General features: G+C 41.1%; 6 protein-coding genes across 10 annotated transcripts; 2 read left to right on the forward strand and 4 right to left on the reverse strand.

Moving 5' to 3' along the window:
• The first annotated feature begins 672 nt into the window (after positions 1 to 672).
• LOC115762609 (sodium channel protein Nach) lies at positions 673 to 8,769 on the forward strand. The gene is made up of 9 exons (XM_030704909.1): positions 673 to 1,166; positions 5,089 to 5,286; positions 5,487 to 5,771; positions 5,831 to 6,067; positions 6,445 to 6,599; positions 6,977 to 7,042; positions 7,334 to 7,425; positions 8,482 to 8,587; positions 8,660 to 8,769. Exons 1-9 carry the CDS (start codon positions 673 to 675, stop codon positions 8,767 to 8,769), a joined length of 1,743 nt encoding a protein of 580 aa, XP_030560769.1.
• Positions 8,770 to 10,754: 1,985 nt separating this feature from the next.
• On the forward strand, positions 10,755 to 13,505 carry LOC115764708. Of its 3 annotated transcripts, none has more exons than XM_030708105.1 (6): positions 10,755 to 11,131; positions 11,192 to 11,668; positions 11,981 to 12,557; positions 12,664 to 12,734; positions 12,792 to 13,081; positions 13,152 to 13,505. In XM_030708105.1, the coding sequence occupies exons 1-6, from the start codon at positions 11,013 to 11,015 to the stop codon at positions 13,385 to 13,387; spliced, it is 1,770 nt and encodes a 589-aa protein (XP_030563965.1). In that variant the 5' UTR covers positions 10,755 to 11,012; the 3' UTR covers positions 13,388 to 13,505. The 3 variants fall into 3 exon arrangements, with proteins under 3 accessions (XP_030563965.1, XP_030563890.1, XP_030563809.1); XM_030708030.1 differs by having other exon boundaries at positions 10,755 to 10,959; positions 11,012 to 11,668; XM_030707949.1 differs by having other exon boundaries at positions 10,755 to 11,668.
• Positions 13,372 to 16,255, reverse strand: LOC115764624. The gene is made up of 3 exons (XM_030707829.1): positions 16,160 to 16,255; positions 13,560 to 16,088; positions 13,372 to 13,454 (listed from the first exon to the last, which is right to left on the reverse strand). Exons 1-2 carry the CDS (start codon positions 16,160 to 16,162, stop codon positions 14,043 to 14,045), a joined length of 2,049 nt encoding a protein of 682 aa, XP_030563689.1. The 5' UTR covers positions 16,163 to 16,255; the 3' UTR covers positions 13,372 to 13,454; positions 13,560 to 14,042.
• A 40-nt stretch (positions 16,256 to 16,295) lies between these two features.
• On the reverse strand, positions 16,296 to 25,806 carry LOC115764496. Of its 2 annotated transcripts, none has more exons than XM_030707707.1 (7): positions 25,692 to 25,806; positions 19,924 to 20,158; positions 19,618 to 19,860; positions 19,464 to 19,558; positions 17,867 to 19,400; positions 17,565 to 17,800; positions 16,296 to 17,508 (listed from the first exon to the last, which is right to left on the reverse strand). In XM_030707707.1, the coding sequence occupies exons 1-7, from the start codon at positions 25,700 to 25,702 to the stop codon at positions 17,340 to 17,342; spliced, it is 2,523 nt and encodes an 840-aa protein (XP_030563567.1). In that variant the 5' UTR covers positions 25,703 to 25,806; the 3' UTR covers positions 16,296 to 17,339. The 2 variants fall into 2 exon arrangements, with proteins under 2 accessions (XP_030563567.1, XP_030563483.1); XM_030707623.1 differs by lacking the exon at positions 25,692 to 25,806 and adding an exon at positions 20,230 to 20,563.
• Positions 21,218 to 21,767, reverse strand: LOC115764897. 2 transcript variants are annotated; one of them, XM_030708307.1, is made up of 3 exons: positions 21,722 to 21,767; positions 21,543 to 21,658; positions 21,218 to 21,479 (listed from the first exon to the last, which is right to left on the reverse strand). In XM_030708307.1, exons 1-3 carry the CDS (start codon positions 21,731 to 21,733, stop codon positions 21,242 to 21,244), a joined length of 366 nt encoding a protein of 121 aa, XP_030564167.1. In that variant the 5' UTR covers positions 21,734 to 21,767; the 3' UTR covers positions 21,218 to 21,241. The 2 variants fall into 2 exon arrangements, with proteins under 2 accessions (XP_030564167.1, XP_030564088.1); XM_030708228.1 differs by having other exon boundaries at positions 21,543 to 21,726.
• On the reverse strand, positions 23,593 to 24,599 carry LOC115765030. Its single transcript, XM_030708432.1, has 3 exons — positions 24,558 to 24,599; positions 24,405 to 24,487; positions 23,593 to 24,341 (listed from the first exon to the last, which is right to left on the reverse strand). Exons 1-3 carry the CDS (start codon positions 24,567 to 24,569, stop codon positions 24,095 to 24,097), a joined length of 342 nt encoding a protein of 113 aa, XP_030564292.1. The 5' UTR covers positions 24,570 to 24,599; the 3' UTR covers positions 23,593 to 24,094.
• Positions 25,807 to 25,929: the final 123 nt, after the last annotated feature.

Consider the following 25,929-nt stretch of genomic DNA (forward strand, 5'->3'; position numbering starts at 1 on the left):
TGTCCTGCAGGCTTCACTGCTTTCATCGGGCTACATATTGAATGCCATTTTGATGGCTTTATATTAAATGCACTTATACTTGCGCGCACACACGTAAGCAGAAACACATACATATGCAGCGGCATAATTCACATCGCATTAAAAAACGCAATAATGATTTATTGTTGTAGTTGCACCACGAAAACATATTTAAAACGACGTATTTATGCTTAATGAAAAAGTAGCCATACATACACAATATTAAAGGCTGCAGCATATAATAAGCGCTTTATCTGAATTACCCACACCATAATAAAAGTAATAATAATAATAATAATAATAATAATAATAATAATAATAATAATAATAATAATAATAATAATAATAATAACAATAACAATAATAATAGTAATAATAATAATAATACTAATAAAATATAAAAATAATAATAATAATAATAATAATAGAATATATAATAGTGATAAACTATAAGTAAATACAAAAGCCCGGGAAACCTTAAAAAAGTTTTATTTAATTCGATTTTCTACCATTCTTATGTTGTTTATAATTCTTAGATTTTTGCACATATTAGCTGTATTGTAATGAACTACAATAAATGATACAGGACGACCTCATCGATATTCAATTCATTCAAATGATTCGTTTGCTACAATTTCAGTGATTCCTATGAGTATGCAGCACGACGAGAGCAATAGCGTGACGGCTTCTATGGAAAGCTGGGAAGGCAGCGCCGAATCGCGAACAGCATCGACCGTATCGCTGAAGCAACCATACTCAATGGGCACACCAATTGGCTCGGACAGTAGAGCCGGACCTGGTCTGTTGCTCTTTCCCGGCACTGCTCAAAGGCACAATCAAAATCTGGTACTAAAATGCCCAAAACCAAAAACAACAACTGTAAATGCTAATGATGAGCACGTTGACCCTAATCGCCGAAAGCCGTGCAGCGTGCGCAGCTTTCGGCGACCGCCGCTGTGGCAGCCACCACCGACTAGGCAGATAAAGGCCGAGGAGCTGCGTCAGGAGGCGCTGGCAGAGAACGAGCTGGAGACAGGCCGATTTGCCTGTCTGGCCAAGCTGCAAGCATTCATAATCGAATTTCTGCAGGGCTCCTCCATACATGGATTTATCTATTTGGCCAAATTCGGCTTAAATTTTGTTGAACGGTAAGTTTTTGTTCTTCCGAGAGTCCTGTTGCTTACGGATGTGCCCACATAGTAGCGACTGAATCATCAGAGTCTCCAGCTGCGTTTGACGCAATGCAGCATCAATCGCGGCCTTTGTTGGTTTTGTATTCGAGTTAAGGGAAGGTTTTGGTCTTGTTTGAATCTATGGAAATGTGTATGACTCAACATGAGTTTAATAGCATTCTGTTGATACAATATAGATAATACTATTACCTAATAGAACTAAATATTAAAAACATTTAACATTTTTTTAAATTTTAAACATAGCATCATCATCATCATCTCTAGTTAGAATCAAACGAACTTTTAAACTTTTTTAATTATACCCACAATCAAACTCTGCCTTTCCGTTTGGTTATACTTTTCGTTCTCTCATCCAATTAATTTCCGAACGAAATTAAACTTAAGCCTCATTACGGCTCAAAAACTGAAATCTCAACTAAAACTTTCGTCCTAGCTTTCATTCGCTTTGGTTTCGCATTGGCTTTCGATTTCCGGGCCAGAAAGTGCCCGAAACTTAACAAAACAAAACTATAAGTCAAGGATTTAAAATGTTCTAAAACACGTGCACGTGCTGCCCAAAGCCAAACATTGCGATTATAAGCCCGATCTGGCTGCCATATGCCAAGGACCAAGGGGAAGTGCGTGTCCATATAAGAACTCACCGACGGGTTTGCCCACTCGCCTGAATAAAATTAGAACATGAACAGCAAATTTTTCTACATCTCTTTTGGGGGGAACTAATATTTTTGCTGCTGGAATTTGTATTTGGTGCGAGTAAAGCGGCAACGCAATAAATCCTGAAAACTGACATGACATGACAAACAGGATTACACGGAATGTCTGGCAAGGCTTAAATTGGTAACACACTCCATTCCAAGTGGGGCGGCTGACAGACCGACCGGGGCATGTGGGAAATGTCAGCATAACAAAAATGGACCACAAGCAACCAGCAGCCGAGGGTTAATTAGTGGATAACATAGCCCGGCACGCCAGGCTTTAGCCCCAGATCCATTGCAAGCACCATTACAAATTTTGTTAGTTTTCCTATGGAAGTGACAGGTGTTCCCTGTCGCAAGCTTAGGCGGGGCAGGTGAGGCACGCGAAGTTCGTCTGTAATTAATACACTACCCCGGCCAGAGCTAAATGATTCATGTCCATTTTTATTTCTGCACTTCACATTGATTTATTTGCGTTCGCCGCAAGAGCGTTGCAGTCGGGTACGACCAACTAAGCGATACTCTGTTCTGTGTAAGAACAAGCTTAATACAAGTCGAAAAATTTATGGATTGCATGAGTAACTACTATAAGATTCTAAGCAGCAAACTTTGGCTTAAAATGATTGATATTTGCGATTGATTGGCTGTAAGTTAAAGATTTTCGCGATTTTTCCGCTCCCTGGCGGAGGTTCCCTCGAAGTTTACTTAAACTTAAAGCTTAAAAGCTCTAATAGATATATAGCTAAACTAACTTACATTATATATTTCTAGCCATGCATCAAAGCATTCAGGCAGAAATGAATTGCCAACCAATTGTTCCCATTGGAGCAATCTGATTTAGTACTCTGATGTTAATAATATGTTGCTTTTATTTCAGGGTTTTTAAAAGTCTTAAGCTAAAATATCTTTAAGAATGTGCAGTACGAAGGTAATTAAATATTGCAACATACAAAAACGTTGCTCGGTATAGGTGTAGTCTAAACTACCCAGTTATTATTTGGAGGATATGCACTTCCGCCCTTTAAGGAGATGTGAGTTGTGCCTGATTAGCCCGAAGGCATAATACCAATTACAGTAATAGGTCTAATGATAATAAGAAAATTAAAAATTTATTTATACTATTGTCGGCAAAAATCCTGCCCCTGAGTGAATGTGGAGGGTTAAAGAATATTTTCCCACTTCAAGTTCAATTTCAAAGCTCTGCATTATCTCACAGAAGTTCCATAGTGTTGAGTACAAAGCTATTCTAAAATATCCAATCCAACTATTGGGTCAATTTGAATTTGACATAAACGGAAATGGTTGTTATTTATTTAATTCAAAAGAATAGCCCTAACCCGACAAAAGCCGGGATGAACCTTCTAAATTTAGAAGAGCACAATCTCTTCTAAGTTAGCTGTCTTTTTTTCTAAACAGAGTGCATAACATAAAAACAAATAGTCTAAAGATTGATCAGGAATATGTGGGGATTAATGGGGTTGAAATAAATACTGTTTTTAATGCAGTACGCATGTAGATAGTAAACTCTCTCATTAAAATCTGCGTGCAACGCACAATATATTTGTTTCACACAACCTTGAGCCGGCTTAAGTTTTCCAGTAAAAATATTTCAGGTGAAATATGCATAAATCTCTAGAGTCTGTGTCGCTGACATGTGATAACCTCAATTCCGAAAGCGTTGCCGTAGCAACTGCGGGTCAGCGGAGTGTGCGGTGGTAAGGGAGCCACGAGTGCACGACTGCATAATCCAGAGCCGGAATCAGAGCTCGAACTCGAACTACACAAATGCCAAACACGCAAATGCATGTGCAATGCAGATGCTTTTGGAGAGGAATGCGAATGTGGAGATGCAACCAGTTATGGGTTATGGGTTGCGTTTGATTCGAATGGGGCTTAAAGAGACGCAGAAACCCATGAGTGTGATGAACTTTAACAGCAGCGGGAAGACGTGCATTAAATATTAAAGAGCGACGTGTAAGCGGCTTACAAAAACAATAATTAAACCTCTTCAAACAGACATTAAAAACCGAGGTCAAAGGCTAACGTTTTTAATACCAAGTATTAGCTTTAAAGACAAGCATTCACTCTCAGGCATGCATACCAATTATTAGAACATTCACATGCATCACTGAGCTTCATTCACGCACAAGTTTTATTCATATGAGTGCGAAAAGATGATGAAACAAAGCAAATGTCTGTCTGACTGGCTGTCAGACAGGCAGACAGATGAGGCAGACATATCTGTATGTATGATGTCCAAAGAATTTTAGCCGGCAGACAGCAGCAACAAAAATTCCCAGTTTCGCCATAAAAACAAATCGTATATTTAAAAATGCTCATATTCAGTGTGCTGAACTAGTAGATATCCTATAATCCAAAAATTTGTAATATTTTATCCTTTCCTATACCCTTGTAGTTCTTCGAAAATAAACAGATCTGATTAGCGATATGAAATATCTGAAGAATCCAAGAACTACTTTAAGCGAAATACTAAATAAATGTATTTTCATATTTGCTAGTATTTTAAATACTCTTTCAACTATTTTGTTAGGCACAAGCTAGAAAGAGCTCCCAAAAGTAGCTGCTCAAATGGAGCAGGGACAATTGGAAATAAGAATTAATTCGGTGCAGAAGCGGAAAGTGCTGAGCACTTTCGTAGCGAAATGTTTGAAAATTAAAAGCCAAGTAGCTGTTACAGCAATGAAGTGCCCACATCTCTATCTCAATGTGTGCATGTGCGTGTGTGTGTGTGTGTCTATGTGTTGACAGTGCTGAAGGCTTTATGAGCCATTGCTGGCGTCAAAATGTCATCATTGTGCGGTGCGGCACTTGCGAAGGCAGATTCTTCGAGGATTTGCCGGCTTTTGTCAGACTTGTTATGGCTACTCGGTCTCTGCGTGTGTGAGTCTGTGTGTGTGTGTGTGTTTGGAAGAGTGTTGCCGCAGTGATGCGTCCATTTTGGCTGTCGTCGCACTTGCACCAAATAAAATAAAAAGGGGTTGCACTGCCAGCGTCGCCTGCCGTTCATTGACTCTTTCCCAACTTGGCCATAATTCTTCTGTCGCGCATATTTCGACTGATGCTTACAACAATTTACACGCAATAGATTTTTATGTGCGTTGGCACGCAAAAAAAAAAAGAAGAAATTATTGTATCCCATATATCATTTCCGTATTTTTTAGCATGCTTTGGTTTGCGTTCATCTGCGTGGCACTGTTCAGTATCATCTCGCTGAGCCAACGCACTTGGCAACGTTTCCAGACCTCGCCCATGGTCATTTCAATGGATCGCAATAAGTTAGTGTGGAATACCAGTTTCCCATCGCTGACCGTGTGTCCCCATAAGCGCATCGATGATATCAAATTGGAAGATTATATACTGTAAGAAAAAATTACTCTAAATAATAGCATTATTAATAATAGCATTATTATTACTATTAGCCTAAGCATTAGCATTAGCAGTAGCACTATCATTATCATTATCATGATTAGCATTAGTATTTGTCAGTAACAATGGGCTGCCGAGAAATGCAGTCTCAATGTTAAAGATATTCAATCTTTATTTTTGATATGCATCACAGAGCGCATAGTGAACAATTCGAAAATGAGGAGGATAAGGAGTATTTCCGGGACTTTATTGTCAAACTTGCAAGTCTTACATACGACAACTTGGAAACTCTGCCACTAAACAAGTCATATGGCATCGACAGCAACCAATACTTGGATTTACTTTACGAATTGAAATGGTCTTTCGAGCCGGAAATCAGCAGCGGCGCTGCCGTCAAAATGTTCATCTACGAAACGCAGACAGAGTTTGGCACTTGCCACTCGGTAAACTCACTTGTGGCACGCTACAATTCCTTTGGGTGAGTTGCACAAAACAGCTATTCATATTGCTTTATAAACCTATGGTAAATACTTGAAGCTACTGGCGCTCTGGCGATTGGAGCATCCTGGATCATGGTGATCGTGTCACAGTGCATCCTCTCGATGGCGAAATCTATGCCCAGATCATCAATCTATCAACGGCCTATGATGTTTACTTTCACAGCGCAGGCGATGTACCCAACATATCCAAGCAGCGCTACACCTTTCCCGAAACCGACTATACGACTGTGGAGCTGATCGCGCTGGAGATCTATACAAATGAGGAAGCTAGAGCGTGAGCATAATATAGATTTTATGTAAATATAATAAATGAAGGCCCTTGTAGAAAATTACTTTTTTGCGAAATGTAGGCAGAGACGTCCCCGACCCTATACTGATATTGTGTATACGTATCTATCCGTCTGTTTCCATTAAAGGCACTTCTAAGTCTTAAGACTTTGCATGGATCCGTCTCTTTGTGGAAAGCAGAACTTATGCTGGAATATTATATATCTACCATCGATCGAATGGTAGATTCTTCAAAAACGAACGAAAATCTAGCTTTTCTTTAGAAGTATTTTTGAGTAACTTGTCTACAAGGGTATTCAATCTTCGGCGTGCCGAATGAAGGCGTTCTTCCTTGATTTTATTTTGCATACGGATTTGTGACAGGTTTAATACCAAACAGCGCAAGTGTCGCTATCAGTACGAGGCCGAGGAGATGCAAACGGTGCCCATTTACAGCTTTGGGTTGTGCCTCTCCGAGTGTCGCATGTTCTTTGCCCTGCGCGTTTGCGGCTGCGTTCCGCACTTTTATCGCAACCGGCGTAAGTATTAAACTGGATTTCAAAAGTGAACATCGTTTTGTCTACTGTCAGCGGCCAATTGTAATCATATTTCGGGCTTGTCATCATCATTGCTCATCCTTGTCATCGTGCTCATCCTCATCCGCATCCGCATACTCAGTCGTGTGCCTGTTCTCGTTCTCGCTCACATAGTTGCACTTAATTGGTCCCATTAAGTTTAACTTTTATGTGTCGACGCTGACGTCGTTATCGTGCATTTTGCGTCGAAAATTTGCTCATAAAATGTTTAAATAGTTCCACTTCAAGTTTCACGACTCTGACTCGCTCTCTCTCTCTCACACACACACTCTCTCTCTCTCTCTCTGCCCGCCAACAATAACTCATTCTGTCTCTTTCAGTGCGCAATGGTCGTCGGTTGCCGGTTTGCGGCTTGGAGGGCATCGGTTGCCTGGTCAAAATTAAACGTGAGCATTTTTTGATAGGTTTCTGGCGGGGCGCACATGCAAATATTTGCACTGCCTCAAAATTCGTTTTGAATTTATGAAAAATTTCATTACCAAATATTTTACCATTTACCGCTGAACGTGACCATATTTTAGTTTTCTTTTGTTTTTGCTGGTCAGTAAACGCTTCAAGTCGCAGCATGAGCAGGGGATTAAATATTTTAAACAGTCACTTACATATTTGGCAAAAATATCGTTTAATATTAACACAGCTAATCATTTCTAAATTTTATTTATACTGCCACAAAACAGGCGAAATAATCTCCTTAAAATCCGATAGATACAAAATCCATTGCAATTGTTTGTCCAACTGTGATGATTCCAACTTTTTTGTGCAGTCTTATGTAAGTATAACAATCGTAGCAATAAAAGTATGTGGTATAAGCAAAAACTCAAGAAACTCCTCGAAAGATACCCTATTTCACAAACAAAAAGGATTTCAGGCAAGTCTGAATTGGAAATGAACATGCATAAGTTTTCACAAATAATATTCCTCTATTCCGTTTGTTGAAAAAGAATATTTCACCCAATACATTCAAAAGCGTATATATGCCATGTTTAATAGCGCTTAAATAATACCTTATACTACATTAACTTTTTTCACATTTTAAAAGTGAACTTTTTTTCAGATTTTCAAGATCTATTGACTTTATAAGAAGTAAAATGAAGAATCATGATATAGACACAAAAGCAATAGCAAAATACTTTTCCCAAAAATCTACATGGTAAATTTATCAAAGCACAAACAAATCAAGTACTTAAAAATCAGATTTATTTTTGAATATTTATATGGCTAGTAATAGACATAATGTAAAAAGATCTCTGTTTGGTGAGATCTTCCTATATACTATAACATTAAATAGAATATAGTTGATCACAGACTTAACTATACCCATTTCGAGCACTTCAAGGATATAGGGTAGTTTTGGAATTTTTGAATGTGCTTTGAAAATGTTTACAACGCAAGCGCCATCTAGCGCTCGTTAAAGATGCCCGACGCGGTTCAAGTGTGGGAAAAGGACTCGTGCGTGAGGAGTTCTTAGACTGAAGTCGCGCGCGTTTTGCCTTGAACAAACATTGAAATTGTTGACCGGGGCCGTAAAAAATAATAAGCGCAAAAGTTGTTTGGCAGCGAGCGCCTTGAAATATGCAATTATTTCTGTTCAGGCCCGATTCGGCAACTGTAAACTCCGCAACGAGCGAAAAGTTTTGTTTAACTTTTTTTTCGCACAGTGTACGCCGAAAGTTTTTACATTTAATAATAATTTTAGCTTACTTGACTTGTTATGCTGATGTTGTTGTAGCTGCTGCTCTTGTTGCTATTTCAATTGCTCCCCCTCTAACATGCTACCCTCTCTGTCTCTCTCTCTCTCCCTTCTCCCGTTGCTTCGCTTTGCCAGAGGTCCCGCGTCTGGTTCCTGGGCGCTAATCTTCAATGGGGCATTATTGATTACCCGAAAATGCAGCTGCGCCGGGATGTACTTTTCTCCTTCGCCGATGTCTTGGGTAAGTTTTCTTGTATATATGATATTCTTGTTTGGCAACTATTCTTTAACGTCCTAAGAGTTCTATCCACAGTTTATATTGGCGGCCTGGTTGGCTTTTTTCTAGGCTGCAGCGCATTGAGCTTTACGGAAATCATCTACTATTTTACGGCACGTTTGGTGCGTCGCATGTTTTGCAATTAAACTTGACGGAACACAAACAGATACATAATTTGTAAGACATTGTTCTATTACAAATAAAACTACTTTTATTTACCCAACATAAAACTGCGCCTAATCAATAATAAAATAGATTTTCGCAATGGCTGCAAATATCATCTGAGGCAAGGCATATCCTTCAACCCCCCTTCTGGCTGGGGTGCTGACCCGAACATTCATTGTCTACGTAAGGATGCTCGTCGCCTGGCATTTCAATGAACTGTGGATGTCTGGCAGCGGGTCTGTCGTCTGTAGTCTGCGATTGTCCATTCCTTCAATGAAATTCGTCTACAAATTAGGCGTGTTTTTATATTTTTGCAAACCTTGCCGTTTTCTATTTGGGAAACTGTTCGACAACAACAACAACAACAACCACATCGCATTTTGTATTTAATATTTGTTGTTTGAATTCTTTGTTTTGTATTAGGTCATGCCGGGTCATTCGATGCGTTCATAGCAAATGCCAGCTCTCAAGCGGGAAACTCGATAAACTGCCCTCGATCATATTCCAAACACTTGTCCTGACTTTTGTTGTTACATATTTTGCACATATGAGTGAACTCTAACTGTAACTGTCAACAAAGCGATTGCTAGTTAACTTTTCCCATGAATTTCTGCCATGTCATCGATAATGAATTTGAGATGAGCAAAGGACTCCAGTATTTAGGTCACTTTGGGGGCAGCGGCACGTACAAGTAAGAGCAAGAACAAACACTACTCAACGATTGATGATGTCCCACACCCAAAATCCAACTTCAACCAACCCTTAAGCCGAACAGCATGAAATCACAATAGAAATTCTATATTTCAATAGCATGCAAAAGAATCGGCAAGTAGAACAGATTTTAATATTTTTTTCATTCATTCAAAAGTGAAAAAAAGGAGAAAAATCAAACCGTACTTTGCCCTTTCACTCCCCCCTTCGCAACAATCAAAGCTCAAAGGAATTACCAGCGTGCAAAGCTCTTTTGCACCTTGGCACAACTTCCGTAGCATCAATGGCAACCGCAATCCATGTGGGGATTGTCGCCACCGACGCATGCATTATACATATGCACGTATATTTATGAATAGGGGGATGCCCCGTTTATTGGCCAGTGCGGGAGGGGTGTGAACGTACATAATTCCGGACACTGCAGACTTTGAAGTTGGCATTGCAAAAGCGCCAAAGGGTAGCATCATTCTTTTCCGCATAAATTTTGGAATTATTGAAATTTATTGTTGAATTGCGTGCTCAAAGGGGGGTAGAGGAAGTAGAGTGTGTGTCTGTGGTTAATGCGGCCATTCAAGAGGGTGCAATACTTCACTCTGCTGATGACCTTTATTGTTTGATAATCGCATATTACGGCAGAATATATATTAAGAAAATGCAAATTTTGAGAAACTCAGGAGTTTCATATCCTTAGGCGTTTGATTTTGGGATAAAGTTTTGAACTGCCATTTTACCAGTCACAAAGCGCCATCTATCGCCAGCTTAAAAATTATTCACTCACAAAATGTTATGATGGCCGTGCTGTAAATTTTCAAATTAATAAACTCAAAGAAAAGGGAGTTAGGAGAAAGAAGATTATGTACCGCGCCCTGAGTTTTTTGTTTAATTATTGCATATTACGGTAAAATGAATATTTAAAAAACACTGAAAAGGTTACCAAACTAAAATTTCAAATCCTTATACGTTCGACTTTGGGATTAAATTTTAAATTGCAATTCACCAGTCACAAAGCGCCATCTATGGTCAAACATGCACAACCATTATTCACCAACCATTTCAAAAATGGTGGTAACAAAGCCAACTGATATTAACAGTATCGTTGTTTGAAAATTGTATTTGTACTTTACCCTCTTATGGTCACACTAAGTGAAAGGCCCTCTGTTATGGCTGTTACTATTACTGTTACTTTGATTCGTTTAGTCAACTCGTAGCCTTCTAGATAGACTTTTTTTACATAAATCAGTATTTTAGTAATTTTTCAACAAACTGCATTAGCCAAATACAAATTTAATTCTTTGCAAAATAAAGAAAAACGGCAGCTCATCCGAAACGAATTTATTGTGCGCTGCTATTAACATTGCAGGAAATGTTAAATTTGCTGGGTGCCCACATCATACACTAGTGCTGCCCACCTTGGAAAACAACTGGGCAAGAAGAAGAAGCAGACGAAGAGCAGAGCAAAAGTGAGCAAGGTGGAAGTTTCCACAAACAAAAATAACTAACAAATTCGCACAGAATGCACAAAAGTGCGCCACCTTGGCATTGTATTTGCAATTTAGCTGCCACGACAGCAGCTACAGAAAAAGCAACACAAAGTAGCGGCGCTGGCAGCAGAGCAACAAATCTAGTGATAAGGTCTGCAATGTACGCAGCATCATTATCAACTCAACCACCATCAACCCCTGCCTCCCACAGTATTCAATGGCTGCTGCTATTGGTGATGCTCGCTCTGCAATCACCGGCGGCATCATCGACTCACATCAGCGGCGAATTTCACACAGCCGACTTTTTTCAGTTCCTCATCAAGTTCGGCTTTCAGAAAGCCGATCCTCCCACGCCGCGTAGTGCCGTATCCTATGGCTATATATACGGCAATGTGACGTCACCGGACACATACAGCGCGCCCGTTACGCTCGTTGTCCTGGACAAGTCGACATTTGTGGACTTTTATAGCAATCGGAACTATCGCAACAGGGAGCGCGCCTGCTCGCGCATGTTCTCACGCCTGCAACATATCGTCTACGATCCGGACTGCAATCCCCAGGGCAAGCGTGACTTTCTGCGCCGTGTACCTTGCTCCCGAGGCCAGCTGTGCGTCGACGAAGATGCTCCATCAAATGTCATAGCCGGACATCAGTTCACCTATGTCATAGACCTGGAGGCGGAGCCGCGGTAAGTAGCCGAACAGTAGATATCTGTTGTTATCAATTGGCTGATAAGCTGCCGCCAGCTACACAGCCATTGTAGACATGTCCGTAATTTTACTGATTTAACCGTTCGCTATTCATGACAATGGGCGACTTGGGTCTTCGATTTCGCTTTTCCATATGTTCTTTTGTTTATATTTCCACATAAAGCACAGACAGTGTTATTTGTTTATGTTTTGTGAAATGTTATTGTAACGCTTAATTACGGATATTATTATAATCCCAACTCAGTGCTCTTGTAAGCATTTCTAATACCACCTTCTGTTTGTCTCTGTAGCTTCTGGTATGTGGCCTTGGTGGCCTGTTATCGCAATCGCAGTACCTGCGAGTGGCATGCCCACGAGAATCTGGCCAAGCTGAACAATTCCAGCAGCAGCCTGCTGACCACCCTGCAGTATGACATCAACTTGGTGAATGTGCATCCGAATGATTCGGCCGCGCATCCGCTGACCTTTCAGTACCCGTACGATCAGCAGAATCTGCTGGAAATGTATCTCATATTTATGCTCGTCTACATTGTACTGCTGCCGATGCAAATCTATGCGGTGCGTCTTCAAAAGCATCCAGTGACCAGACTTTTTACGCTCAGCCTGCTCAGTGAGTTTGTGAGCCTGGCGCTCATCACGGCGCATCTAATTCGATATGCAGCCAACGGTGTCGGTGAGCCCAACATGCAGGCTGCCGGCGATGTTTTGGACATACTGAGTCGCACGACATTCATGCTGATTCTCCTGCTGCTAGCCAAGGGCTGGGCGGTGACGCGACAGCAAATTAGCCGCACCGGCTGGATCATATTGATGTCAATTTGGGTGCCATACTGTGCGTTCCATGTATTTCTGTACATATGGGATCGGGTAAGTTAAGGGGAAAGCAACAAAATATTGCTATATGCGAACTGCCCATACGTATCCATATTCCTGAAAGCACATGTTAAACATAATATTTTTTTAATTTTTTCAGACGGAGGTGGATATTATATCGGATAGCGATGAATACCAGAGCTGGCCAGGCTGGATTGTTCTAATACTGCGGTATGTACATCCACTATTTTATTTATCACCAATTTAATTTTCACTTCTCTGGAACAGCACTTCGTTTATGATGTGGTTTCTGTACGAGCTACGTAATACAATGAAGTATGAGCACTCCAGCAAGAAGCTGGACTTTCTTTTGCATTTGGGTGCATCCAGTTTGGTGTGGTTCATCTACTTGCCCATTGTAGCTATTGTGGCGTTACAGGTGAGTCCCATGTGGCGCTACAAGCTGCTGCAGGGCATCACAAACTCGGCCGACTGCATGGCCTACTGTGTAATGACCGGACTACTATGGCCCAATCGTGCCGGACAGTATCTCCTGCTGGCGGGCACCAAGTATGCGGGTAAGTCAATCCGTTAGATTTGTCCCTAAAGTGAACATCTCTTATATCTCTAATTCTTCTTTCGTGCTAGGCATGGATGAGCTAGACGAGTTTAACGAGGCGCCACATATTGTTAGAGAACGCGAGCGTCGTCGTAATTCGCCACCGGATGATATATCTATTGGCACAAGCAGCGGTGGAGGTGGACGTGGCATGGTGCTTTCCACTAGCATACCACATTCGCTCAATGGCGACTTGCTGGAGGGGGAGGATTTGAACGCCGAGTTACTTACTGATCTGAACAAAAATAGTCATATTGTGGCATAGTTGATCAGAGTTGGAGAATAATCAACGGCAGCAACGGGTTAATTACTAAGCTTTGTAGTCAAATGTGCTAAATGAAGAAACGCAAGAATGTTAATCATACTACACCCATACCTATATATATATATATATATATATATATATATATATATATATATATTATATATTTACTTACATATATAAATAGCTATAATCCATATAGTTTTTAGCCGCCTACAACGAAGTTAGTGAGAGTGCAAAGTGCAGCAAAGATTGTTGTGTGATTTATCAAATATGCTTAAATTTATAATTAGTTTCGTTCACAAGATAAGCAGACGTAGAATACGCATAGATTGACAAAAAAACGCTTGAGAATTATTTCATTGTGGTACCATAAGTTTAAATTTTTAATTATAAATTATATAAGCTCTTTGTGCATGACCGACACCATTATTTGAAGTAAAACAAAAAAGTATTTTGATAAGAACAAAAATGCAGAAGCATTAGAGAAGTTAAACTTTAAGAAAACAAAAAACTCTGAAAAAAATTTCAAATGAAAGCGAAATAAATCAATCATTTTTCGATATACTATGTGTTTAATGTTTCTCCGTTGGTAAAATTATTTTAGGAATTCTGCAATTCGTAAAAAAAAACTTGTATTTTGAATTTGATACTCTTATCAGAGACCTTGATAATAGCTGTGCGTAACATTATTATATTGTGCATATGCTTCGTTTGATTGCTGGCCATCAATTTCACTGTCGGAGGAAAAGTCGTTCTCATTGGGGTCACAGTCGTTGTTAATATCGGAATCACAGTCATCGTTCTCATTGGAGTCACATTCATCGTTCTCATTGGAGTCACATTCATCGTTCTCATTGGAGTCACAGCCGTTATTTTCATTGGAGTAGCCGTCGTCGTTCTCATTTGAGTCACATTCATCATTATCATTAGAGTCACATTCATCGTTCTCATTGGAGTCACAGTCGTCGTTCTCATTTGAATCACAGTCGTCGTTCTCATTGGAGTCACAGTCTTCGTTCTCATTGGTGCCACAGTAGTTATTTTCATCATCATCACCCTCATTCTCGTTGGAGCAATAATCGTCATTTTCATTAGAGTCGCAGTCGTAGCTCTCATTGTCATCACAGTCGTTTTCATTGTCATCACAGCAGTTGTTCGCATTGTCTTTACAGTCGTTCTCATCGGCATCGGAGTCGCTCAACACCTCCCACTCCATGCCGCCCCTAGAATCGGCTAGGACCTGCATTATATTTTCATCCATCTTTTGCTGGTCAGCCTCTGGCAAGGAAGGGTAATATATTGGTATTGCCTCCTGATGCTGCTCCAAACAGTAGCCACCGACATACTGCTCTTTGTATTCCCCTATATCGTTGTTGTTTCCTACGAAATCTGTGCTTGTTTTTGTATAATAGAAATTCTGATCTCTGATATTATCCAGCTCTCCCGCATCGTGCTGCTCGCCGTGCATTTCCACGTCTTGCTGTTCCTCTTCGTGCTTCAGGCTGGCCTTATTTTGCGCTTCAATGGCCTTCTTTATGAGGACTATCGTCTGGGGACTAAAGTACATCATGTTGTATTTACGGTCGGCGTTGCTCGCGGTGCGGTATTCGGCCTGCTCAATGATGTGCATTATATCGAATATGGCTTCTGGGATAAGACCGCTGAACTGTTGCCGTATGGCATGACGTTCCTTATCGCTGACGCGATTCGGATGCCATTCGGTTTCCTCCTCATCGGAGGAGTCGGGCAGATTCGTTTGCGAGCACAGACCTTCGCTGATTATCTGAGCGTTGACAAATATAGGCAGAAGGATCTCACTGTAGGATTGCTTATTCTTCTTATGCTCACCCAGACGACATTTGACCACGTCCTGCTTTAGGCAAATGATCGTATCATCGAGGGCATCGATGATGGTGTCTTCCCAGTCAAACAGGGGCTTGTGGCATGGCCACATATTGCTCCCGGTCTCATCACTTACATTCTCATTGTCTCCGCTTTCCTCATCTTCTATTAGCCGGTTGGCTTCATGTTCATAGGACTCCAGGATGCGCTTCCCATGATCGTGGCAGTGCTTCAGAATGTTGTCCAGGTGGCTATCAAAATCCTCCAGCGTTTTAATGTTACGCTTGTGCATCTCTTCGGCAAAGGGCATCCACTTCTCGCGGAACAATTCCTGGCCATCCTGTTCCATCTGATCGGTGTGTTCCTGTAGCTTTCTTAACCTATATCGACATTGACGCTTCATTATTGACTTTTCGGCTTTGTCCTTGTCGTAGGGTACCTCCTCTCCCGTTGGCAGTTTTTCCAGCACCTTGAGAAAGAGCTTTTCCAACTTCTGCCCATCGCGATAGACAGTCGCCTCTGGCATGTTGAATGTGAAGCAGTTCCTTATTACCAGCCTGACATCGTTAATAAGTTCATGGACACTTCGATAGTATCTATTCTCCACCCGCATGATAATGGTGCCCACATCCATTGGGTGTTCGATTATGGTATAGTAGGTGGGAACATTAAGTGCCTTTGTGTCCACGGGCTCCATGAAAGGCAGAGCGAACTCCTGTTGACACAATTCTTCCAGCAGATACTTATTCATGTGATGTATCTTGTTGGTATATTCGCCAGCCCTGCCCGGCGGCGGCACTACCTCGGGCTGCACACGAGTCGGAATCTTAAGTCTAATCGACAGTCCTCTAGGATTGGGCTGTAAAATTGAAACCGAATTAAGGCATACACAAATCGCAATGTCATGACGTCTCCAAGCCCACCACTCACCATCACTAATTAGCGCCAAATAGTTTTTAAAACGCAACAGACTCTATTTTCACGTGATAAATGATGATTTGTGTGACAAGTAAAACAAGGATAGTATGTTGTACTATCCACGCTGAAATGCGAATATTATTATAAGGTACTTTTTATTTTTAAAAAATTATGCTTAAATACACGTGTATTCATCGCGATCTGATATTATATACTGCATATTTGTAAATTATGCTGTTTAGTTGCATACAATTCATATTTGGACTAAAATCAACACAAACTCGCAAAATATTTGTATATTGCACACATTTCCTCTTTGCAGTTGCATTTTACAGTGCTGCTAAAACTGTCTCGGCGGCAATTCTGATAAATATACACACATATAAAGTATATAGTATAAGTATATAAGTATACTTTAGCAATTTTTATACACATTGACGGCTTTTAAATTGGCACTATGCGCTAAGTATTCAAACAATTTGTAAATAAGTCCACGTTGACATGGGTATAGCTTTATAAGTAGATGGTTCCAGAGCCTTTGCTGCCCTGGCCAAAAATTCATATTTGTATATAAGATATTTATACGCATTAACTAGTTTACAAATAATAATTACAAATAATAAATAAATTACTGAAAATTGAATTCCTAATCACAACTTAACTATCCCAGTTCAAACGTTTCACTATTTGGCTCTTTTTCTAATTACATAAAATCAATTATAATTAAACAACAATCGGGTGTATTAATATAAAAATTAAAAACAAATACTTTAGGATATTGTACTTTACAATGCAGAAAACAAATGTACATAAGATAAAATTTGGCTAAAAGCTGCGCATCTAGTTTACACAAAAATTTTTTTTAAAATATGCTGTGCTTACACGAGCTCCAATTATTAGATTCTAGGAGAGTAACAAGCACATATAGATAGATTAAAATTTGATATAGTTTGTCGTTCCTTTACACATAAAAGCGGTTAACATGGGAACTCAATAAATTCTCCAAGTCGTGTAAACACAGGCTGAGATGGCAAAGTAAGTTACAATTAGAACGGATGGCATTAAATTGGCTTTATGGTTGCGTTGCAGTTACAGCACCCATATAAGATCTGGACATTATCAGTGAGTTTTTGGCTAAGCATGCGAGTATTCTTTTTTTTTTTGCTATGTATGCATATGGCTATTCCGTAATCTACATGAGCATGTAGGAATGATCACGTTCCAGACGTGACTTGGCGCGCATCTGAATGTTACCAATGGGATCCGAGGGCGGCGGTATGCCATTGATCTGATGTGTGGGCTCCTTGTAGAAGAACTCTGTGCGTCCGCACTTGTAGCCATAGAAGACCGAGTCTTGTGAGCTGTAAAAATAATCAATCAATTTAATATTCATATGATGTATAAACTAAGTACTTACCGAAGTATCAAATCGGTAAGCTGGCCGCTCGGCTGCGTCAAATCGTGGTGCATGCTCTCAAGTGTGTTGAGCTCCAGCGGATTCCATGGCCCGTTGCGCTGCAGTGCATCCCACTTGTCATCGATGCACATGAAACTATAGTTACCGCCATCGCGCTTATCGCCTTCCACATTGACGTTAAGCGTTTGATTCAATTGAGATTCCATGTGCGGAAATTTTGCCACGCAAATGTCGAACTGCCAAGCCAAAAGAAAAAGATTTGAAAAAGGATTTACATTAAGTGGATCAACATGACAGCTCACCATCTTCTGGACAACGGCCTGCTGAAAGCAGGTGCCCTCCTCCATGAGCAACAGCAGCGTCATGTTTTGTTGCCCGCACACATACAACTCCGTTCGCTGCCGTCCATCCATGGGAGCAGACGCAGCTGCTGGCTGACCATTGGAGAACGCTGCCAGCGCATCAACTGCATCCTCACATCTAAGCGAGCTGCGACGCGGAAACCCCTTGCTGCTAGCCAGGGGGGTCTGTATCTCAATAGGCGTGGCCTCGTTGAGCGCGAGCACAGAGAGCTTAGCCATCAGCGGCGTTAGCGGAACTCCACTCCCTCCATTACGACGCTGAGTTACTGTTGGATCCACATTGCCTGGCTCGCCAGCCGACTTGAGGGGCAGACACATGGCACGCTTATCTGACGGCGTCTTTGCTTTTATGTTTAGATTACGATCTGCTGCTTCAACCGAGGCTGCCTGCTGTCGCATGTGCTCGTCTAACTTTTGTATTTCTCGGTTGAACTCCTGAAACTCGGCAACGAGCGCTGCCAGCTCTGCATCCTGTCCGGCCTGCTCACTGGCGACGCCCCACAGCTTGCGATATTGTTCAAGAAATTGTTGGAACAGGCTACGAGAAATCTGCTGCCCGTTGGCATTGAAAACCGGATAGGTGGGATCGCTAATGGTGCGCGAGCTTCTACGCTCATCGCTCCCTATGAAGTCGGGAGACACATCGATGCTGCCGTCGGCGTCGGCGTTGCCATTGCCATTACGATTTACATCTGTCTTGTAGCCGTGTGTGATGTGGCCCAGCTTCTTTGAAATGGCACGCAGTGCGTCCTGTAAGTCAGCGGAGGACTTGCGACGCGTCAGCTGCTTGTTCGGATTGCTGATGAAGTTCGAAAAAAACTTTTCCACATCCAGCTTGAGCGAATTACGACGTGACGAAGACGCCGTCGATGTTGCTACCTTGCCATTTGAGTTGTGCGCATCGGCGTCCTCATCTTCGGGATTGGCGCATATGGACATAACGTTAGCCACCGGCAGCACTTTATTCTCGGTCATAGGCGTATTACAGACGCTGGTGCGTCCAATGAATTCGGGATAGGAATCTGTCTCATCGAAATTGATCGAAGCAATGCCCGACTCAGGTAGCTCCTTGCTGTGCAAGTTCTTCAGGCGCAGCGGCAGATGGGTAGGCCGCATTGACTTTGGTCTCGCCACCGGCAGCTCCACCGGGCCGGTCGAGGCCGGCGCCTGCTCCTCCTCGGGTATATGAGTGAAGATTAGCGACTTGTCCCGCTTCAACTTGCGCTTTGCATATTGAAATGGCAGCGCGCTTTGGCCCAGCTGCGCTGTCGTCATCTGCATATTCTGGGCACGCTGCGCCTCCGCCACCAGCTTGAGATAGTGCTGCTGCTCCACATACACCACCAGCATTTGCACACCGTGTGGTATGTGAAACTGTTGCATGTTCAGCTGCTCAGCCGTGGTGCGTACATGACGCGGATCTGTCAGCACCAGCTGCTTGGTCACCACATCGCCTAGCTGGGAAGCAACCACTCTGAAATGGAAGCAGGCAGTCACTAGTAGCTTTTTTTTAAGGTGCTTAATCCAATCTACTCACTTGTTGTGGTAGAGTATAGCGCCGCCGAGAATGCCCCTTGTTTGCTGACAGCTTTGCAGCGTCTGTATGGCCTCCAGGTAGATGTGACTGGCGGTCTGTGGTCGAGCGTGATAAACGATTGGAGCATTATTTTAATCCAGTTTAATTAACTCACCTTGGGCATGCGCAACTTGGGCACATTCTGGAATGTGTTGCCATTGCGTTGAAGCATTGGCAGATATGTCTCAAATATGTGATATAGCTTCTCGTTGAGATTCCGGCTGTGCTGCTGGGAGGTCTGCGCATACTGATCGTGCAGCGACTGCAAATCACGATGGAAGAACCTCAAAAGGGAGCTCAACAGATTCGCCCGATGCTGCAGCAGCTCATCGGCAATGTTGCGATCGGTGCCCACGGCCTATGGAAGCAAACAAAACGAATCACAATAACTATGACGGGGTCTTTTGAGCAGGCTGCTCACCAAAGTGAAGCGCCCGAACTCCTTAAGCACAAATTTGCCATTCTGCAGGGCCAAGATGCGCGGCTTGAAGAAACAATCCTTGAGGAAATACGATGTGCCCATTAGCTGACCACAGAGAGCCACCTTCTGAGTGTCCGATACCCAGCTGGGATGAAAGTAGAGCACCGCGGCAATGGGATCGTCTGCCTCGTCCTTTAGACACTCCGTGTCGTAGACAAACACAATCATCGTCTCCCTGTGGATGCAAAACCATTGAGAACATTATAGATCTTACTATTACAGTTGGGGAGTCACTGCGAATGGCACCTGTCAAGCATACGACGACGCAGCTGCTGCAGCTTTTGTTGTTGTTGCTGCTGCTGCTGCCAGCGTTTCTGATTGGGTTTCCGCCACTCTTTAAACATTTCGGCAAAAGAAAGAGAAGAAAGAGAGTCCAGTTTCGCAATTGTTGGATAATTCAAGTCGAAAGCAGCATCGTGGCGGCTTATCGCCTCCCGCACGACGTGGATGATAAGTCAGTCAACACGGCAGTGCCACAGAAACTCAACTGAATTGCCAGCTGGCTGGCTGATAAACATGATATGAGGTGCCAAACAGCCGCGCAGCATTGTTTGAAATTTTGCTCACGCTTGTCACTAACAGACGAACAGGTGGGGCGGGGGGCGGCTAAGGTGACGCGAGGTGAAATCGCCGCCTATTACGCCGTTGATTTACGCTCTAACTAATATCAGTTTGCATGTCAATTCAAGCGGCAATAATTTGAATGCCACTCAACAGACCGATAAACAGCGGTTATCGATAACAACGATAACCCGATTTCAAGTTCAATCGTCGAAACAATATAGATATTGATTTCAGTGTGAGCGAGAGTGAGTGAGTGAGAGAGAGAGAGAGAGAATGCTATTATTGAAGCTCAAGTGCATTTAATATTCGTCGTCGGTACGCGGCATATTTTCTCATGCCTAATATAAGAGCATACTTCTGGGGATATATATAAAAACCATTTACTTAATTAAGGGCAAAATAGTTTTAACAAAATTTAAGCTTTTATCAATGGAAATGATGATGTAATATTTTGGCGCATCAATCGCCTTTTGAAACTGCACAAAGCCAGGTCAGCCCAAAACAAACATCTAATTCATCCAGTCCTCAAACTGGATCCCTTAAAGATAAAGTATCTCCATCTAGCAAAAAGGCGCTTAAGCAGATATGTGATATCACGATATTCTAGAAATGTTTATAATTGTAACGTAGCCCATATCCATTAGCACACGAGCGTATGCCATTTATTAAGTAAAACACCAAATAAAAATCAAATTTAACCGGGAAGGGACTTTAGAAGTCCAATACCTAAAGCCGGAGCTGCCGAAAATTCTTGTCCGATAGTATATTTATACTTGGCCACATATCCATTGGGCCCCGCCTCATAGGTGACCACCAGAGTTCCACCTTCGACGTCAAAATTCTGAATGAGCGTACCTTTTACCTCCGGGACACCGGGTGGAACCTGTTTCACGGTCTCCTCGCGCAAGGTTTTGCCATCCGGATGCCGAATGCTGTGCAAGCAAGTCTATTGATTAGGTCAAGCTTATGAGAATGAGCCTTGCATAAAAGCCTACCTCAACGTATATTGACCATTAGGGCTTCCCAGTTGAGAGCCACTTTCACCAGCGATGCGCGGGGCGAGTGTCGCGGGTGCCGCAAGCACCAAATTGGCAAAAAGTACAATAATTGACTTTGCACAAACACATTGTGTACACATATTAGTTACAATTCGGAAAAGATATTCTTAACTCACCGCTCCGAACATTATCTAGTTACCAAGTCTAGTCAATAGCAACTGTCATTCTAAGTCGCAGCTTCTTATATTTAAAAGACCTGCGAAATCGTGATTCCAATCGTTGAAAGCTGTGAGAATAAACTCTGTCTCACACGTTAAACAAAAACCTAGCAAGAGAGAACGTGTATCTTCAACTAGCCGAAGATTTAATACTCTTGTAGAAATATGGCTAGGAAATGGCTTTACACAAAAGCTTATTATTGATAGAGATATATAAGGGAAAGTCCGTAATTGTGTGTAGTCAAGATAAAATCTTATTATTCGATTGGGTCTTCCTTCCCTTGTTTACATTTGTGCACGCAAGACTCCTAAATGAAGAGTTTGGTCAAGATAACTTGAAAAACCTAAACGATTTGAATACAATAACTTAATTATCGATCGATTATTCATATGACAGCTATATGATATAGTTGTCCATTCAATTCCAACCAAGTCTGATAAATGTACTACCTGCAACAGAAGGACGGGTCTGTGCAAGTTTCTATGACGAAAGCCTTAAGAATAGCTAGATGCATATGTATAAATATTTATACCTTTCACCTGTTGAATGTGGGTGAAAAGGTGAGTTTTGCAAATGCGTGTGACAGGCAAAAGATGGCTTAACTATACGACCTCATAATTTATATATATTCAGCATCAACTGCCAAGACGAACTATGTCTAGACATGTCCGTAAACAACGTGTCGTTCTGCAACTCATTAAAAGTCAGCGACTTTATAAACACCAAAGTTATTCAAGAATGAATTTCCCATTGTGCGGGGAAACGGGGAAATAAAGAAAAGCCGCAGCTTGCGGTGTGCGTGATCGTCTGCTATTTGTCAAGTCAAATGACTAGGTCAAGAGCATAAACAGAACCTTGGATAGGGGCGTACTTAAACATATATGGATAATTGTGTTCAGGTGTTACAAGTACCGAATTGGGAAAAGCTAGCACAATCCGCTCAACACAAAGTCAGATGATGTATTTACTGCGGATTCAGTTAAGACAAAATGGTTAGGACATTTGTAAGACATCAGCTTTTAAGTCAAGGATTAACGAAATGTGCTAACACCTCACGAGCTCAAGGAGCGTCAGAACCACCTTGACGACATTATCATAGTTTCGAGTTGTGACAGATGACTCTAGGAATGCGCGTAAATTTAGTGTGATGCAAGAGGTTGGAACTGAGTTATAAATCCGGATATAATAGCGACTGTCGCCTTTACAAGGAATTAATAGATAGACTCATTAAGAATAAACAGAACTGGGCAGTTTCCCCGCAAGCAAAGTAGTTGGGAGCTATGCTAGATCATTGACTTGAATTGCAACAACGAATAAAAACAGTATGTCAGGTGAGCTCCGACCAACTAGGATAAAGCATTTGAAAAATTCGAAAAATTCACCACTCTTGGATGGAAAATGCGGGTCAAAAGTTTAAAGAACGAACGTTTATATTTTGGCTTCAAGCTTCTCTGCAAACGGTTTACTTTTCTTCCTTCTTCGATGGACTTTAAATATGCTAGCAAATAGACTTGAAGTTATATAAAGTAGAGGTGGATTTCTGTCTAAATTTTCAAACACAAAGCTTGCAAAACGTGGGTATACCCGCTACTATAATATACAAGGTGTCAAACATAACTGTGCCTATTTGAAAATCATAGCATACTTTTAGGTCTATACAGCTATAAAGTGTACTATTTTTAAGGGCAAGTGAAAATATATGCAATGTCTTTAAAATATAAAATGATGCACTCAACAGTTAAAACGAATAAAAACTTGTTGTTCAGTTAACTTGATTTAGCATCAAAGCTGTTTACTCATTTATTAAATTTTTCTCCACATATTTTGGCTAATTCTTTTGAGCAACCAAAGAATACAACGAAGTCCAAGAAACCGGTTACCTGCTATGCCTAACATAAACTAAAATTAATAATATGAGAATACTGTAAACGAAAATAACTTTGAAAAGAAAGTTTATTACGATACAATTTGCAGTTTTAAGTCATATTAAGATCAATTTAATTTAATAAATTGAGCACTTTTCGCAAAATTTGTTTATAAATGCAAACCAAAAACTTTTGGTTTTGTAAAAAAGCTCCAAGCTTTTAGAAAAATAAAATAAAATATTTTGATAGACAAAAGAGTTGTGCTAAATTTTAGATGTATGATATAGTGGTCCGATCTGACCTATTCCGACACATCTTTCTTTCTGTCGATGGCTACAAAACTGCTACAAAATGGAGAACATTTATAGACTCTATAGAATGCATACAATTGTTACATGCCTAGCCCTAGGATCACCCATGACCAAGCTAATTCCATTAATTAGATAAAAAGTTAATTGCAACAAATTAGCCGGCTGACGACTTGAGAACTGCTGGACTTAGGAAAATTGCAAATACGGGCTGTTCCGGCTTGCCTGCGCTTTTGTAGCTATACTTGGCCACATATCCATTGGGCCCCGCCTCATAGATGACCACCAGAGTGACGCCTTGGTCTGCAAAGTTCTGATTGAGCGTACCTTTTACCTCCGGAACGCCGGGTGGAACCTGTTTTACGGTCTCCTCGCGCAAGGTTTTGCCATCCGGATGCCGAATGCTGTGCAAGCAAGTCTATTGATTAGGTCAAGCTTATGCGAATGAGCCTTGGATAAAAGCCTACCTCAACGTATATTGGCCATTAGGGCTTCCCAGTTGAGAGCCACTTTCGCCAAGCACCAAATTGGCAAATAGCACCACAATCCACTGGGGATATATGCAATGGACACATATAACATATTAATCGCGATTCGGCCAAGACATTCCGATAACTCACCGCTCTGAGCATCGTCTAACTATGGGCCTGTGGGTTTGCACATGCCTCGATAGCAACTGCCGTTCTCGGTCGCAGCTTCTTTTATTTAAAATAGCAAACGCTGTGAAAACGAGTTTCGAATCGCCAACAAAACGAATTGAACAGATCTCAAATTAAAACCTAATGACAGCTACGAGCCCTCCCAGCGAAGTGTTATTAATTCGAATAAAGCTAGATAAAGCTGAATTACTCATCTTGTCAAATTTAACCCGACCTCAAGTGGTATTCGGTAAAATCTATTAATTAATTGCTTACAAGCAGTTTTTTAGAAATATTGACACGTGACATCTAACCCTGGGAATGCTGCCGGATTTATTCAACGATTTCAAGTACATAATTATCTTCGGCATATCTGAGAGTAATTATTATTGATGTCATGCATATATTAGTGCCCATAGTTATTTTTACTTAACCAACTGTTAGCTTAGGCAGAACTGGGGGCAGATACTGGGATACATTAGAGCTCACATGTCGTATACCTGGATCCATTGGACATTTCTGTCACAGTTTGCGGTTTGCTAAACCCTTGAATATAGTTAGTATCAATCCAATAGGTACCAAAACTGGACTAATGTCCACTAATGTGAAGCCAAGGTACACTGCACAAAATTGTGCTTTAAAGATCTTTAGAATATTAAAGTTTTCTGGTTTCATTGTAAATTCAATGAAAATTAAAATGGTATCTTTCATCAGAGTTGGTACATTTTCTTGTAATCTTTGGTACAATATTGTTCTATCTAGTACCAAGCCAAGCACCGAACGTATAGCACTATATTTCCCATTCGTACTTTTCGAATATAATATAAGTAAATTATTTATAAACTGTCGCTTAAACGAGTTCTTTCTTATTTACAATAAAAATGACATACATGCACTTATGTTTTCTTATCAGTAACTTATTGTAGGCTTCTTCTTGGTACAATGTTGTTTGTTTGTATGCGTGTTGAGGCTGCATACCCTCACATACACCCACGGTACACAAACAAACACACACACACACACACAAATGCAAATCACTTGCATACAGATACCCACGCACGAAAAATTCACCGCAGTTTCTTGTGTTTATTTCTACATATTATTCAATGCACTTACTTGGTAGTCATTTTGGTAATGTTGTTTTAGTGTTTGTGCTTAAGTGTATTACACTTTATTAATTGAAAAGATTCATTTTGATGTAAATAACTTTACACTTCTCATTATCGGTGTTTTTCTGCGGGGGTGGTGGGCTGGAATTATCGATATCTTGTTTAACATTTGGAAGACCATACATTTAATAAAATATTTAGGCATGCCAACTCGCGTATAGTATCGCTATCGGTGTTTATGCTAT

This window comes from Drosophila novamexicana, unplaced genomic scaffold (assembly GCF_003285875.2).
Source record: "Drosophila novamexicana strain 15010-1031.04,08,12 unplaced genomic scaffold, DnovRS2.1 tig00000008-arrow-pilon, whole genome shotgun sequence".
Lineage (NCBI taxonomy): Eukaryota > Metazoa > Arthropoda > Insecta > Diptera > Drosophilidae > Drosophila > Drosophila novamexicana.